The 17,418-nt window shown below is 43.4% G+C and overlaps 1 protein-coding gene across 3 annotated transcripts in view; it reads right to left on the reverse strand.

Moving 5' to 3' along the window:
* VIT (vitrin) overlaps nt 1-17,418 on the reverse strand; it is a 201,572-nt gene that overhangs the window by 11,155 nt on the left and 172,999 nt on the right. For all 3 annotated transcript variants that reach the window (XM_040350843.1, XM_040350844.1, XM_040350842.1), the window contains 5 exons: nt 12,986-13,048; nt 12,645-12,746; nt 10,287-10,352; nt 5,339-5,486; nt 3,604-3,707 (listed from right to left, as the gene is read on the reverse strand). In XM_040350843.1, the coding sequence (XP_040206777.1) occupies nt 3,604-3,707; nt 5,339-5,486; nt 10,287-10,352; nt 12,645-12,746; nt 12,986-13,048 (483 nt within the window). The remainder of the gene's footprint in view (nt 1-3,603; nt 3,708-5,338; nt 5,487-10,286; nt 10,353-12,644; nt 12,747-12,985; nt 13,049-17,418) is intronic.

Raw genomic sequence — 17,418 nt, forward strand, 5'->3', positions numbered from 1 at the left:
GCAATGCTTGTGTGTTGTTACTATTAATCCTACTTCACACTTTTATTAGGTTTTATTAGTATTTAGTGCTGCACATATTTGTTTTATATGCACATCTGCTTAGCCTGTGTAGTAGAAGTTTTTTATGTTTTCATCCATGTATCTTATTATTTAACTCTTCATCTTTTGCGCCTGTATACTCCTTAAAGGGGTGATTCACCCTAAAAACTACTTTTTTTTATTACACTGGCCCCCCACATTACAATACGATTAAGGCTATTATTATTTTTTTGATGCTGTACATACCTTTGTACAGCATATTCACCCGTGGCTTCCGGCTTGTGAGTCCCGCGGGAGTGGGCGTTCATAACATGTCTGTGATTGACGTTTTGACCAAAAACGAGCTCCCCCCGTCGCGTAAGCCGCGTCACGATTGGCGAAAGGAGCCGAACGGCGATGCGCATGCGCAGTATAGCGCCGACTCGCCGTTCGGCTCCTTTCGCCAACCGTGACGCGGCTTACGCGACGGGGGGGAGCTCGTTTTTAGTCAAAACGTCAATCACAGCATGTTAGGAACGCCCACTCCCGCGCGACTCGCAACCCCGAAGCCACGGGTGAATATGCTGTACAAAGGTATGTACAGCATAAAAAAAAAAATAATAGCCTTAATCGTATTGTAATGTGGGGGGGCCAGTGTAATAAAAAAAAAATAGTTTTTAGGGTGAACCACCCCTTTAAGGACATGGGAACATTTTGCATTTCCACTATGGGAATGTTTTGGTCATAATTGTAACATTACAATAATGTTTTGTCAAAAATATTTTATTTTCTATAGAATTTTTTTATGTTTTGACTAGGGTTGTCCCGATACCACTTTTTTAGGACTGAGTACAAGTACCGATACTTTTTTTTATGTACTCGCCGATACCGAATACGATACTTTTTTTAAATGTGTCCCCAAATGCAGCCATGTCCCCCCACATATGCAGCCATGTCCCCCCATATGCAGCCATGTCCCCCACATATTCCAGCCATGTCCCCCACATATTCCAGCCATGTCCCCCACATATTCCAGCCATGTCCCCCACATATTCCAGCCATGTCCCCCACATAATGCAGCCATGTCCCCCACATAATGCAGCCATGTCCCCCACATATTACAGCCATGTCCCCCACATATTACAGCCATGTCCCCCACATAATGCAGCCATGTCCCCCACATATTACAGCCATGTCCCCCACATATTACAGCCATGTCCCCCACATATTACAGCCATGTCCCCCACATATTACAGCCATGTCCCCCACATATTCCAGCCATGTCCCCCACATAATGCAGCCATGTCCCCCACATATTCCAGCCATGTCCCCCACATATTCCAGTCATGTCCCCCACATATTCCAGCCATGTCCCCCACATATTCCAGCCATGTCCCCCACATATTCCAGCCATGTCCCCCACATATTCCAGCCATGTCCCCCACATATTCCAGCCATGTCCCCCACATAATGCAGCCATGTCCCCCACATAATGCAGCCATGTCCCCCACATATTACAGCCATGTCCCCCACATATTACAGCCATGTCCCCCACATATTACAGCCATGTCCCCCACATATTACAGCCATGTCCCCCACATATTACAGCCATGTCCCCCACATATTACAGCCATGTCCCCCACATATTCCAGCCATGTCCCCCACATATTCCAGCCATGTCCCCCACATATTCCAGCCATGTCCCCCACATATTCCAGCCATGTCCCCCACATATTCCAGCCATGTCCCCCACATATTCCAGCCATGTCCCCCACATATTCCAGCCATGTCCCCCACATAATGCAGCCATGTCCCCCACATATTGCAGCCATGTCCCCCACATAATACAGCCATGTCCCCCACATATTCCAGCCATGTCCCCCACATATTCCAGCCATGTCCCCCACATATTCCAGCCATGTCCCCCACATATTCCAGCCATGTCCCCCACATATTACAGCCATGTCCCCCACATATTACAGCCATGTCCCCCACATATTCCAGCCATGTCCCCCACATATTACAGCCATGTCCCCCACATAATGCAGCCATGTCCCCCACATAATGCAGCCATGTCCCCCACATAATGCAGCCATGTCCTACATACCTTGATGATGCCGCACGTGCCGCCGTTAATCAGCGTGCAGGGAACATTACAGCTTTCGTTTGAATATCTGTATCCCCGCCGCGAATAGACACTCCCCCATGCGTGGGATTGGACAGATCATCCGTCCAATCCCACGCAAGGGGGAGTGTCTATACGCGGCGGGGATACAGCTATTCAAACGAAAGCTGTAATGTTCCCCGCACGCTGATTAACCGTGGCGGGTTTGCGGCGGCGGCAGGGGGGGAACAAGTATTCTATTTCAGTATCGGGGGTATTTGCGGGAGTACGAGTACTCCCGCAAATACTCGGTATCGGTCCCGATACCGATACTGGTATCGGTATCGGGACAACCCTAGTTTTGACCAATGCTAGTCTTATTGTATGGAAAAAGCATGATGTTAATTCTTGAATTTCCCCCATTTGAAAAAATCTTTAAAGTACGTTTGTTTTCCCAAAGTATGGCAAAGTTAATTCCAAATGAAACAAAGGACTTTTTTTTTTAATTTTCACATTTTCTTGTTATACATCACTAAAAAAAGTTATTTTCAAAATGAATGAAAACAAAAAAATATTAATGATAATAAAAAATTGACAAAAAAAAAAATAAACTCCAGAAAAATAATAGCTAAGGGGGGAAGGGGAAAAAATAGTTCATTTGGGCTAAATAGGAATAACTAAGGGTTAAAAAGGATCTAAATAGGAATACATTGGGGGTTATTTACGAAAGGCAAATCCACTTTGCACTACAAGTGCACTGAAAGTGCACTTTCAAGTGCAGTTGCTGTAGATCTGAGGGGAACATGCAAGGAAAATAAAAAACAGCATTTTAGCTTGCACATGATTGGATGATAAAATCAGCAGAGCTTCCCCTCATTTCAGATCTACCGCGATCTACAGCGACTGAATTTACACATGAGTTGTCTTTCGTAAACAACCCCCATTGTGTTTTTACAAAACTTGTATATTGTGATATACAGATCAAAGGTAACACCTTATAACTAAAATAGTAAATACAATAAAACAATGCATTGATTCAATGTATTTACTTAATGAAACTTGCATACAATCTGCAATTGTCATTTTTACACAGGGGTGGCTGCATTTTGACTGCTGTTCTTGCGGTGTCATACAAAGCAATTACCAGCTGTCATTTTGACAGCTGGCAATTGCCAGTAATAATGGTGAAGGGAGGAGCTGGACATAAAAGATGAATCCTTAAAACTTTGTTGATGTTTTTAGGATATATGTGTAGCATTCAAAATCCTGAAGTGGCTAAGCATAACCACAGAATAATATATCGTTTGGCATGTGGGATCAGTTTGCAGCAATATATTGTAAACAATTGTGAATCTACAGTAGAATCACTTCTAAAAAAATGCTTCTCTGCAAAGATTAAGGTTGATTTAATACAACTGGAGAGTACGGTCTTACTAAATCAACCCCATTGTGTGATTAAAGTGATATTTACATAAACTTACCAACATTAGAATATCCTCCTTTTTGTGGAATTTTTTCAATGGCATTTCTCAGGTCTTTAGAGTTGAAGTACGATCGAAGGCTGAATTCTGTTGATGGGTCATCCCTGAAGGAAGGAAAACAAGTAACTGTCAAACTTATGACAAACACATGCTTTAGCAGTACATGAGGAAAATTAAATGATTATGTTAAAAAGATACTAAAATATATAGGTACAAAGGGCCAGATTCACAGCCAGCGGGCGCAACGTAACTTTTCTGATTTAAGTTACACCGCCGCAAATTACACAAGTTAGTGCCCAGTCCACAAAGCACTTACCTGGAAATTTGCGGCTGTGTATCCTAAATCAGTCCAGCGCAAGGCGGGCCAATTCAAATGGGGCGAGTCCCATTTAAATTAGGCGCGCTCCCGCGCCGGACGTACTGCGCATGCTCCTGACGCTATTTTCCTGACGTGCTTTGCGCGAAGTTACGAAGCGCCGAGGTTTTGTGAATCGCGACGGTTAAAAAAAAGTTGCGTCGGGAAAAAAAGAGTTGCGCCGGGAAAAAAAAAATTTAAAAAAAAATTTGACAGCGACGCGGGAAAGACGGGTACACTTTTACATGGTGTACTAACTTTACACTTTGTAAAATGTACCCTATCTTTGCAAAGGCAAACTAACACGGCGACTTAACGAAGAGAAAAAGCTTTGTGGATCTCCGTAAGTGCTAATTTGCATACCCAACGCTGGATTACGATGAGAAATGCCCCCAGCGACGGCCGCGGTACTGCATCCTAAGATCCGACAGTGTAAAACAATTACACCTGTCGGATCTTAGGGATATCTATGCGTAACCTGATTCTATGAATCAGCCGCATAGATAGAAACAGGGATACGACAGAGTATCAGCAGATACGCCTGCGTATCCCTTTTGTGAATCTGGCCCTAAGTGCATTGCTAAGCTAAAATGAAGACAAATTGCATTAATTGACATTTCTTAATTTATTACAGCATTTCTTTAGTAAGAATCACCACATTTAATCTTGTACTAACTAGTGAATGTGTGCTCATGCATGCATGAGGTCATTTTTGCATGGGGTACAAGTCATTAAAGAGGAAGTAAACCCTGCAAAGCCTGCAAATTAAAAGCATAATGGGCTAGTATGCATCACATACTAGCCTATTATGTGACGCTTACCTGCAAAAGATTCCAGCGCTGTCCCCTGTGCAGGCTGCGTTCATCTTCTGGCCCCTCTTCCTTCCGGGCCACAGACTCTGGCTCTGTGATTCGCCGGAGCCGTGTGACGTCACTCCAACGCATGTGCATGGGAGCCGCCTTTAACTGCAAAGGCTAGGGAAGAAACGGCACAGAGTTTCGTTTCTTCCCAGCGCATGCACCGTTTACATTATCGGCGGACTACAAATGAAATATCTCCTAAACGGCGCACGTTTAGGAGAGTGAAAATTCTGGTGCAGCTGTGCATGGTAGCCAATTACATTCAAACTTCTGCTTGTTCAGTTAAGCTTTGACCAAAAAACGGGAAGCTGATTGGTTTCTATGCAGAGCTGCCCCAGACTTTGCACTAAATCAACCTAGTTGTGTCGGTACTTCAAAAGAAGAAACAGAAGCAATCCAGAATGAATCAAGTGGACCTCTTTTCCATGATGAAAAATATTGAACTAGATTTTCACCTTTTACTTTAGACAACCACACTGCTGTTAGATAGAGAAAATGTATATAAAGAAAATATTCTTACCCATATTGTACAATACCCATGAGAGGTCCAGAAATGCCAACATCCAGAGCATCCGCCATCTGGCTTAGGAAAAGTTTCTGAATCCTGAAACGTCTCTTACCAATGCTCCAGCTGCCATCAATGAGGAACACCAGATCTATTTTGCAATCTACAACATTAAATGACAGAACATTATTATTTAACATTCTGTATAGAAAACTGTAGAATTTATGACACACTTAGCTAGATTCAGTAAGAGTTAGGTTGGCGTATCAGTAGATACGCCGACCTAACTCGGAATCTGCGCCCACCTAAGTTTAAGTGTATTCTCAAAACTATCTAAGATACGACGGCTTGCGCCGTCCTATCTTAGGGTGCAATATTTAGGCTGGCCGCTAGGTGGCGCTTCCATTGCGGTCGGCGTAGAATATGTAAATCACTAGATACGCCGCAGTACAGATACGCCGTTTACGTAACGCATTATCAGGCCTATAGTTATTCCATCTAATAGTTGGAATAGTAATGTTTAAGTATGGCCGCCGTTCCTGCTTCGAAATTCAAAAATTTTACGTCATTTGCGTAAGTCGTTCGTGAATATGGATGTACGTCATTTACGTACACGTCAATAGGACTGTGCGGCGTACTTAGCCGCAATGCACACTGGGAAATGTAGACGGACGGCGCATGCGCCGTTCCAAAAAAAGTCAATTAGGTTAGGTCAAAGAAAATTAACATAAAACACGCCCCCTCAGCCTATTTTGAATTAAGCGCGCTTGCGCCCGCCGCATTTACGCTACTCTGCCGTAAGTTAGGAGGCAAGTACTTTGAGAATACAGTACTTGCCTCTCTGACTTAAGGCGGTGTAGCGTAAATACGATACGCTACGCCGCCTAAAGTTGCACGGGGCTACGTGAATCTAGCTAACTATGTTAAACCCATTGCATCTTAGGGGCTATATTAAGAAAGCTGTTTTCCCTTGTTTGGATGTTACGTTCTTGATACAGTACATTATTTAGCTCCTATGTCTTAAGCCCTGTACACACAGGCCAGAATCGCGTCAGAAAAAAGCGTAGTTTTTCCTGACGAGATTCTTGGCAAGAATCTCTTGATGCCCGAGTGTACAGACTCTCCTTTCAAAAGAACCGCGGTTCTCTTGAAAGACAAAAATGCGGTGACGTCATTGCATACAACCGGAATGCGCTCGTCACATTCGATGCCGTCGCCGCCATCTTGCTTTACCCTACCTATGCCTAGGAAGCTACTGCGCATACGTCAAAGTCATTTCGAGCATGTGCGGGTTTCCACGGCAACCAGGTAAGTATACACACTCTCGGGTTTCTCGGCAGGAAAACTGCCGAGAATCTCACGACGAGAAAATAAAGAACATGTTCTCTTTTTTTCTCGTCTAGATTCTGGGCAGTTTTCTTGTCGAGAAACCTGAAAGCCTCATACACACGATCGGTATAATCGGCAAGAAAGCTCTGCCAGAGGTTTTCTGCTGTTTCTTGCCGATTAAACCGAGTGTGTGTACGAGGCTTGAGATTTTTATATCACAAAGGTGCATAGCCTGCTCTGTAAGTATTTGTATTTTAATACTATTATTATTTAATAATGCCGTTATATAACTGTCAGTATTATTTATGCAGCCCTTATGGTAAAACCAATGCAATAATAATTTATTTTATTTAGCCCCCCACAGCTAGGTAGCCTTACTGGGCCATATTCTGAGTATAGTTACGACGGAGTATCTCAGGATACTCCGTCGTATCTCTCTTTTTTGGCCCGGGTATCTATGCGAGTGATTCTTAGAATAATTTTCGCATAGATACGCTTAAGATCCGACATGTGTAAGTCACTTACACGGATCTTAAATGTAATTACCCAGCCGGCCGCTAGGTGGTGTTTACGTTCAGGTCACATTTGTTTATGCAAATGAGCCTGATACGCCGATTCCCGAACGAATTTGCGTCGCGTAACCGTCGCTAATGTCGTTTGCCTAAGCGTAAGGTTACCCCTGCTATATGAGGGGTAACCTTACGCCAGTCCCACGTACGCCATGTTAAGTATGGCGTCGGGTCTGCGTCGTCTTTTCCCGTCGGGTACGTGGTTTCCCTAAGTCGTTCTTGAATACAACTTTACGTCAATGAAGCACACGTCGGCGTCATTGACGTTTTACGCCGAGAACTGGAGCATGCGCACTGGGCTATTTTAAGCCCGGCGCATGCGCAGTACGTTCGAATCGGGGGCGCGCTTAATTTAAATACAAGCCGCCCCCTTGGATTTACGCGGGGATACGCCGGGCCAATTACTACGCCGCCCCAAACTACGGAGCAAATGTTTGGGGAATACAGCACTTGCTCCTGTAGGTTGGGGCGGCGTAGTGTAAATGGCTTACGCGCCGCCCGCCTAAAATATACGAGAATATGGCCCATTATCTCCAGGCTGTGATTAGACAGTGAGGGTGCAGTAACAGAGGCTGATATCAACTCAATTTCAGTTACTTGCACTTAAAAAATTACATTTGACTATTCAAAAACAAAACAGAAACACAATTGCATTCATTAGTGTTTCCAACTGCCAGGAGTTCATCTTTGAGCTGAACATTTTAAATTGTGCACCAACCATGTTATGTATAACTTTTCTCCCATCTGTTTTGCCAGTGGCGGCCCATCCATAGAGGGCACAGGGGAGCCGCCTCCCCTATCCATGCGACCGCGCCCCTGATCTATATATCAGTGGTGCCAGGCCATAGATTTCAATGCGACATGGTGTTTTTTTTAAGCACCTGATTAGAGCCAGAGGGCCAGATTAACATAGGTTAGCGGATCTTTAGATCCGGGTAACCTATGTGATTTAAGATCCGCCGCCGCAAGTTTTTGAGGCAAGTGGGTAATTCACAAAACACTTACCTCAAAACTTGCGGCGGCATATCGTAAATCCCCCGGTGGAATTCAAATTCCGCAGCTAGGGGGAGTGTACTATTCAAATCAGGCGCGTCCCCGCGTCGATCGAATAGTGCATGTGCCGTCCGGAAATTTTCCCAGCGTGCATTGCTCCAAATGACGTCGCAAGGACGTCATTGGTTTCGACGTTTACGTAAATTACGTCCATCCGTATTCGCGATCGACTTACGCAAATGACGTAAAAAATTAAAATTTTGTCCCGGGAACGACGGCCATACGTAACATTGGCTGCGCCTCATAGAAGCAGGGTTAACTATACGCCAGGAAAACCCTTACGTAAATGGCGTAAAGTGACTGCGCCGGGCCCACGTACGTTCGTGAATTGGCGTATCTCGCTGATTTACATATTCTCTGCGTAAATCAGCGAGAACGCCTCCAGCGGCCATTTTAAAAATGCAGTTAAGATCCGGCGGTATAACACAGTTACACCTGTCGGATATTAGGCATATCTATGCGTAACTGATTCTATGAATCAGTCGCATAGATACGACCGACGCAACTCTGAGATACGACGGTGTATCAGGAGATACGCCGTCGTATCTCTATGTGAATCTGGCCCAGAAGCTCTATTAGGCTTCAAAAAAGAGTCAGCTCAGAGCACAGAGCATTGCACTCCAATCCCACCCTGTTGTGTGACGATAACCAAATACATTTTTGCTATTATCACACTAAAGTTCCCCCCGCCAATCAGGAGGCAGGTCTATGAGACTTATTTCCCGATTGGCCAAAGCATCAGGTGATCCTATTGGATGCCTAGCGCTTTGGCAGCAAAGGAAACACGCGGCGGAGGAAGCTGGAGGAGCGGACACCGGAGCTGCCACAGTCACTTCCCACACTCCAGGAAATGAGAAGAGGACACTACAGCCACGCCACCCCAGTGGGTAAGTGCCCTGCCGAACCACCCACACGGGGGGGAATCTGTTTCATTGCTGCGCAGCTGTGGGGGGGTGTTTGTTTTCTGCCCCCCCAAAAGAAGATCCCACCAGCTGCCGCTGTGTTTTGCCTTCTACTAGCAGTATTTTAAAAATAATTTGGTGGTCTTCTGTTTTTTACCTACATTCTTGAATTAACCTCCCTGGCGGTATGATTCTTTCAGAAAAAACATGCTAAAAGCGGTACCATTATTTGCAAGGAAATTTGGCGTTTTATATTGTAGGTCTGTAATTTTTAGAAATAACTCACTTAAATCTGACCAAACAAGATTCTAATAGGCATCCCGTGTATTACATTTTTTTAAAAACAAAATTATAAATTATAATATAATAAATAATTATAAATAATTATAACAAATAATAATATAATTATAATAAAAATTATTCAATAATGTAATCAAATCAAAATCACTGAAATTTGCTCAGTTGCAGAATTGTCGCTGTCATTACTTTTATTTTTTTATGACGAATTTCCCCACAAATCGCTATCGCACAATTCTGCAAGTGATTATAATTTATTATCGCTGTTTTTTAGCTGATCTAAAACTATTTTTGACATAAAGGGACACTTTTGGTTGCTATGGACAATCTACAGTTTGCAGGGAGAAAAAAAGGTTTTTATTATATAAAATGACATGCAGGACACTGGGCAGACCACTAGGGACAGGGGGGGTGTGTTTTTTTTACATACAGTACTGTAATCTATAATATTACAGTATACTGTGTGTATAGTGTTTGTTTACGTTTTTGAATTTGGCGCCGTTCTCCGTCCCCGTGCGTCGTAACGTCGCAGGGAACGGAGATCGGCGTCACACGGAGGCACTATGTGAATCGAGCGAGGTCCCGCTCGCTCACACAGCGCGGTGGCATCGCTGGATCCAGGGACAAGGTAAGTAAAAAGTGCCTGTGGATTCAGCGAGGCGAGCCGAGACTGACTCGGGGTTACCGATAGTAGCAGGAAAATCTAACCCCGTGTCAGTCTCGGGAAGACCGCCAGGGAGGTTAATAATATGCAATATTATAAATACACTAAACACTTAAAAGTTGTATGCCCTTTATAAAAAGTTCTCATACTTAAGCCTCCAAAGGCTACTGTTTCCACTGGTAGTCTTGAGTTCACTTCTTCTTTGGCAGGAACTCCTGAAAGTATTGAATGCATAGAAATCAGTCTAATTTCCTAACTTAGTTATTCCACAAAACACAATAAGAACATACTAAAAGGAATTTCCCAGCATAATGTGGTAGTAAATAGCTGAGAATTCCTGGTCAGATGTTACATAAGATCAATAATTGGCACATTCCTTCAGTATCAAAGGATATTAATTCCACTTATGCAGAGGAAAAGGTTGCTATAAAGAGTTTAAAAAGGAACATCCCTTCTTGCAAGGCAAAGATTCTTCCCTGTAAACGGTAATTTGGAAAGAAAATTGTCTGTTTCTAGTATGAAGTATTTTTAAACAACTTCCAGAAAAGCCTAGTTACAAGACAATGGAAATGTCTGGTAAGGATATGAAAAGTCGGATGAATAGATGAACACATTAATCAAATGCTGACAGCTATTATAAGTTAAGAAAAAGATGTCTAAACTCACATAACATGGTTAAATATATTTATTCAGAATGAGTAATGGTATGTGTAATTATGCTTTTCTTTATGTTGTTTCTATAACGTCCTTGAGATGAGGTACAATTAAATGGCAGTTTCTTTTGTCTCAAAGACCTATATGTTGCTTATAACGAACACTGACAGAAAAGCTTATTTGATCTATCAGATCCTGAATTCCATAGCCAACTATCCAGCAGTCTGTAGCCATTATTAAAATAACAGGGGTAAGTAAAATCTTGTAAACAAGTACACCTATTATTTCATTTGTAGATAACATGAAAACTGAAACTTGATTGTTTTTATGGACACCCTTATACTTTTTCATTACTCCAATTTTCAAAAGTTATCTGTATTTCCTTAATGTCCAGCACTCACAAAATTAGTCACAGATCTAAAAGAATCGAACAATATGCGTCTTAAAAAAAAAAACAATCATTTAACAAAAATAAAATTAATCTGATCAATTTGATTGCATTGTTCTCCTAGACTGGCTGCTCTTTTTTCAGGTACCGTATATACTTGAGTATAAGCCGAGTTGTTCAGCCCATTTTTTAGGCTGAAAAACTACCCCCTCGGCTTATACTCGAGTCAGCAGTAAAACATTTGTTTAAAAGAGTGTCTGCCGCTGTGTAATCCATATGCAGCCGTACCTTTTCATTAGTAAAACAGCGTGTGTCTGTCGCTGTGTAATCCAGCCAAAACAAAACATATGTAGCCATACCTTTTCATTAGTAAAACAGCGTGTGTCTGCTGCTGTGTAAAGAAAGCCCTGCCTCCTCCTCGTCCGTCCATGATAGAGGAACACTGATACGATGCTGGGAAACTGTATCAGTGTTCCGCCTATCACAGACGAGGAGGAGGCGGGGCTTTCTTACAAAGGACGGTCGAATAGACTGGAATCTGGATTACACAGTGGGAGACACACGCTGTTTTACTAATGAAAAGGTACGGCTGCATTTGTTTTGTTTTGGCTGGATTACACAGTGGCAGAAACACACTGTTTTACTAATGAAAAGGTATGACTGCATATGGGCACAGTGAGAGACTGCAACCATGGGCACAGTGAGAGACTGCAACCATAGGCACAGTTAGACTGCAACCATGGGCACAGTGTGAGACTGCAACCATAAGCACAGTGAGAGACTGCATATGGGCACAGTGAGAGACTGCATATGGGCACAATTAGACTGCAAATGGGCACAGTGAGGCTGCAGATGGGCATTGTTTACCCAGTACCTGCTGCATTTTTCCACCCTAGGCTTATACTCTATACGTTTTTGTTGGTAAAATTAAGTGCCTCGGCTTATATTTGGGTCCGCTTATACTCGAGTATATACGGTATATGGAAAATACTTTTAGTTACATTTATTTACATTTTTTTATGTTTCTACTTTTTTAAAGTAATGTTTTGTTTTATTTTACTGCAAATATAAAATGTATAATAGATGTTTACAATAAGGCAAATTATTTCCAGAGCTTTGTGGTTTAGCTAGCATGTCACCACATCAGAGGCTACCTGCCTTTTGCAATTTCTGCATGACATTTGGAACCATCTGATGAGATGAATGCCTGTGAATTCATAACAGTCTTTTTGCAAGGATGAAGAGGAGACCAGAGAAATGACGCCTAAAGCTCCACCCATTCATGTGTAATTCTGAACTACTAGGCTTTTTTTTTTTTTTCTTTAGGTACTTCTAGGAATAAGTGACAGAGCATTGATATTTCCATTTGGCACAACCATGAACAAATACAATTATGCAGCAGGTAAACATAATAGATTAGGATCAACTTTTTCTGTAAGAATTGGTAGTCTACAAAGAAACATACCACTTTCTGAGAACCTTCGCCATGGATCTGGTTCAACATCAACTTTAAATTCAGGTTTAACTGGAACTGGCACTGGAACTGGCACTGGAATTGCAACTGGAACTGCGATGTAAAAAAATGTAGTGACCAATACAGAATGATTGTATTCTATAGTAACTTTAGATGTTATCAAGGTATACAAAAGTTGAAACAAAAGAGGACACAATGGCCACTTATTGTACCTAACTGTACCTAACTGACAAAATATGTCGAGGAACTAAATATATGTTGAGAACTAAAGAAAAAAAAATTTGTGGCTATGTATTATTTAGGTGTGGAACCGAATTGTATAATGTACTTACCTTTGGTTTCTGGCACCTCTTCAGCAGCCCTCCAGGTTGTGTCAGTGTCAGTGTTTCTGGAATCTGAAAAGAAGTGCATACTGACTATATTCACCAAAATACAATGTAACTGATAGTAGGCATCATGCTTTTTGCTATTGTTTAGGGAACCCAAGTCTGTGAGCCCATAAAAATATCCTTATATACGTTTTCACCCACAGTACAAAATTAATAGATGTAGACCACAAAAAAGTATAAAGAACATATAAATAATTACTATAAACTCGCATTCATTTACTATTATGTTCTTTATCAAGCAGCAACCGACAAAACTTTCTCAAATATCTGCTTTTAAGAACACAAACAGTTTCATGTGGTATCTTAACTCAAATCAAAGTGAATGGACAGCTAACTTCATATGTTACCATCGGGCTGCTACCCTCACCAGGATCATTGACTGGTTATATGCATGCCACTCTAAGAGATGCAACAATGTATAATTCCAGCTGAGTGACACTGATTTAAGCATCCCTTTCATCTGAAACTTCTCCTTTCACGTCTTTAACTCTAACTACTTGCGGTTATATTTACTCATAACAGCAATAACTCACTATGACTCCTACTGCTGGGTCATTACCATTTCTCTTGGGCCTTCCAGATCCGGAATTTTGGAACTGGTCTTAAGAACAACCTTTCCTACAACACTATGTAACCCGAGGTTCAAGTCTGAAGTAATTTCCAGCAATTAGAGGACTCAGTGCCTCCCAAAAGATGAATTATTGGAGATACACTCACCTTTAACTATTAAAGCTATTCTGCTCTTTTGATGAACTTAATCCCCTTGAAACTATCTTGTGTGAACCTCTCATTGTCTGAACCTCCAAACAAATGCATCTCTCAATTGTATAGGTAATTTTTTTAAAGGGGCTTTGCATATCCACAATATATGTCAATTTGGGAAGCAGACCGAAGTAGTTAATTGTAGTCAGAGTCTTCACTTGGAAATGCGATACCCTAACTACTAAGACCTGAAGTGTGATTTGGCCAGTACGCCTAAAAGAGGGCCTACCCTGAATGTATGAATATGAAAAATGTACAATGTGTATAAGTATATATGAAGGTTTGGGGGAAACGGGTGGGTGGAAAAGCGATACCCTAACTACCAAGACCTGAGGTGTGTCTTGGCCTAGTTGGTCAGACGCCTAAAAAAGGGAAAAAAGACACGAAAGTAGGTGTGATAAGCAAGCTTGATGAAGGGTAGGTAACAATCAGTCTAGTAGAGTAGCGGACACCCTGATGGCCTCAGTATATGGATCTGATATATATCAGCTATAACAGGAGGAATTCCAGTGTCCCATGAATTGATGATAAGAAGGGACACCCTGTTGGAAACCTGCGAAACTGCCCAGATCCCAAATAAATGTCCGAAAATTATTTGGATTAAGTCTATTTTTAGAGAAAACACAGACATGAGAACAAACTGCTTGTATTGAGAGGATATGTGTGGAAAAGGGAGCAAGGGCTCACCTGAGGAGCCCCTGCAAAATAATTGCAGAGAAGATCAAACGCTTCAAAACGGACACCAGTTAAGTAGCTCTGTAAAATTCCCATGAACCCCTGACCTGTCTGTCTATTCTTAGTATAGGGAGGTTTTGAGAGGGTGAGCCGCAAAAATGGACGTCAGGGATACCGGATGATGGAGTGAGTGTGTGACGTGTGACGTGTGTGGGCGTGCTCCTCTGCTGTTGCGATGCTCCACGTGTGAACCACCAGCCTCTCTCCCTCCCTAGCAGCTTTCTATCTCCCGTCCTAGATATTGAGGGGACAACTGAGTGGAGCTGGATGCCCGGTTACTGTGGGTAGCAGAGCAGAGTAACAGCAGCTGGGCTTCGGTGCTTTCAGCCCTCCTTTGGCTGCATACTTCATACTTCCAGATCGGCAGGTCTGCTTACCGTTGGAAGTAATTTGACCCCCTCCTGGATCCTCGGAGCACAGTACGTCATTGTATCCTGCTTTCAGAACTGAGCACTGGCATCCCCAGCATCCCCACGGCTGTGCCTTCTCCCCCTCCTCCTGCTGGCTTCCCTCGGCACTGAACATTCTCCTTGCATAAGTAGGTCTGATCTTTTATTTACTTGTACACACACTGAATGTCACTGCTTTACTGAGCGAAAATTAGGAGAGTGGAAGAGATGCTGAGTGGAAAAACAGAATAAGGACATTTATGTTGGTGAACTGCATTAAGGCATAAATTGCCTAAGAAAGAGGAGAATCTGTGAAAAGGTGGTGGGGGATAAATAAATAAAAATACAGTCTCTATTTCACTGACAAAATCTAGAAATGGTTTAGACGGTGGAGTAGAGAGCAGCATACGCACGCTTGTAGCGCCCCATACCCCACACCCTGCACCCCGCCGCTCACCGAGGGAGGCAAAATTTGAATCCCTGGAACCCAGCTGGAAAATAACCCCTGCGGTGGCCTAGGAATGGCAGCGTGAGAGACATGGAACCCTGCAGCTTCGGGTTCTCTCCATGAGGATTTCAGCGATAGCGGTGTGCTTCTTCTGCGGGGTTTGAAGCGATATTCACGGCGGGAGCTGGAGCTGGCGCCCTATGGAGCGGCATGAACAAAGACCGCAAATACATAACACGGGCAGATACAAAGAAAGCGGCCGCTCTAACAGATAGCAAGCAAAGAGACATTCAGAGATATCTTACCTCGGCATCTCCAGTGTCCATAGCGGCGAGCGGTGCAATTAACAAAGGAGCCCGCGGTCGGAGCGGTGAAAGTAGTGCAGCGGGGGAGAGGTCAGCAACGCAACGAAGAGCTTCCGGAGCAGGAGTTACCCAAACACAGACGCCGACTGCAGTGAGATCCGCCGCAATAGAGATGGAAATGGCAGAGATCAAAGCGATGCTTGCAGCTCTCCCGACACGCCAGGACATCGAGCGGCTCCCCACCCGGCAGGAGATTGAGGTAATGATACGCCATATGGAGGAGACTCAACGCCAGGACCTACAGGCGGTAAGACAAGATTTAAGTGCCCTGTCAGAAAAGGTGATGTTAAGAGAAAGCTCTATAGTCTCAATAGAGCAGAGAGTGGGGGCCATCGAGAGAGCCGTGGAGGAATTGGAGCGTAGTAGAATGGACATAGCAGCCGAATCCCTAATAGACCTGCAACTACAGTTGGAAGTTTTAGAAGACAGAAGTCGCAGGAATAATGTGCGACTTAGGGGTGTCCCGGAGGCAACAGATACTGAGGATTTGGACAGTAAAGTCAAGGCAGTCTTCGGGTTAGTACTAAAATTACCCCAGATGGAAATTGAGATAGAGAGGGTGCATAGAGCCCCAGGCCCTAAGTCACTTAATTTAGATAGGCCAAGGGACATCATCTGTAGATTATATAAATATCAGCAAAAAGAAGCGATTCTCCGGACAGCATGGGACATAAAGGACATAGTATATGAGGGCGCGCCTGTAAAAATTCTACCAGACCTGTCCCGGGCCACCCTTCAGCGCAGAGCATGCCTGCGGCCGTTATTGGACCTTGCTAGAGAAAAAGGGGCTACATACAGGTGGGGGTACCCACTTGCAGTGACATTTCGTAAGCCTGCAGCGTCATTTACGCTCAGAGCCCCAGCGGAGCTTCCAGAACTATTTATATTTCTTGAGACAACATCAATCCAGGTACCAAACTGGCTCCTACCAATAACATATACGGGTAATAGAGGAAGGCCTCAAATGAAATCAGGGCAAGGGAGGACCCCACAGAACATGCAAACAGCGGACACCAGGAAAGACGGGGGATCCCCTAAGAGACAAATAGTGGTCCCTGAAGGGAAGTAGTTGACCAGCAGGAAGAAATGTGATAAAAGAAGGAACTGAGACAGCCATGGCCAGAAAAAAATGATGGAGAGAGACCAGCTTTGAGGAATTTTTTTTTTTCCTTTTAACACCCCCACCCTTCGATCATATAACCTTCCCCCCCCCCCCCCAAAGATTTTTTTTTTTTTTTTTTTTTTTTTATAGGGGGGGGGGGGGGGGGGCGGTCGGGAAGTTTTGAAAAAGGGGAACTTTTTGAAAAAGGGGAAAACCAGGTGTAATGGGGCAGTATATAGGGGACTGCATTCCAAGGAAAGTATCCTAAGGAATGGAGTGTATTGGAGTGTTAAGACATGGTATAGTATGATTTAATATGAAAGGTTATGGTATATGGCATAAGGTAAATGGTATAGGGCCAATAGGCAGATATGGATGGGAGGGTGGAGAGAGCTGGGAGAGTGGAAGATGGTGGTGTGTTTTTTTTTTCCCCCTCTCTCTGCCTCACCCTTCTGCCCCCTTTTTTTTTTTTTTTTTTTTTTTTTCTATTTCTTCTTTTCAGGTGGGGGATAGGGGGGGATGGGAGGGGAAGATACTCGCCAAGGGAAAAAGCGTAGCCCGCCAGAGGAGGGCTG

This window comes from Rana temporaria, chromosome 4 (genome assembly GCF_905171775.1).
Source record: "Rana temporaria chromosome 4, aRanTem1.1, whole genome shotgun sequence".
Lineage (NCBI taxonomy): Eukaryota > Metazoa > Chordata > Amphibia > Anura > Ranidae > Rana > Rana temporaria.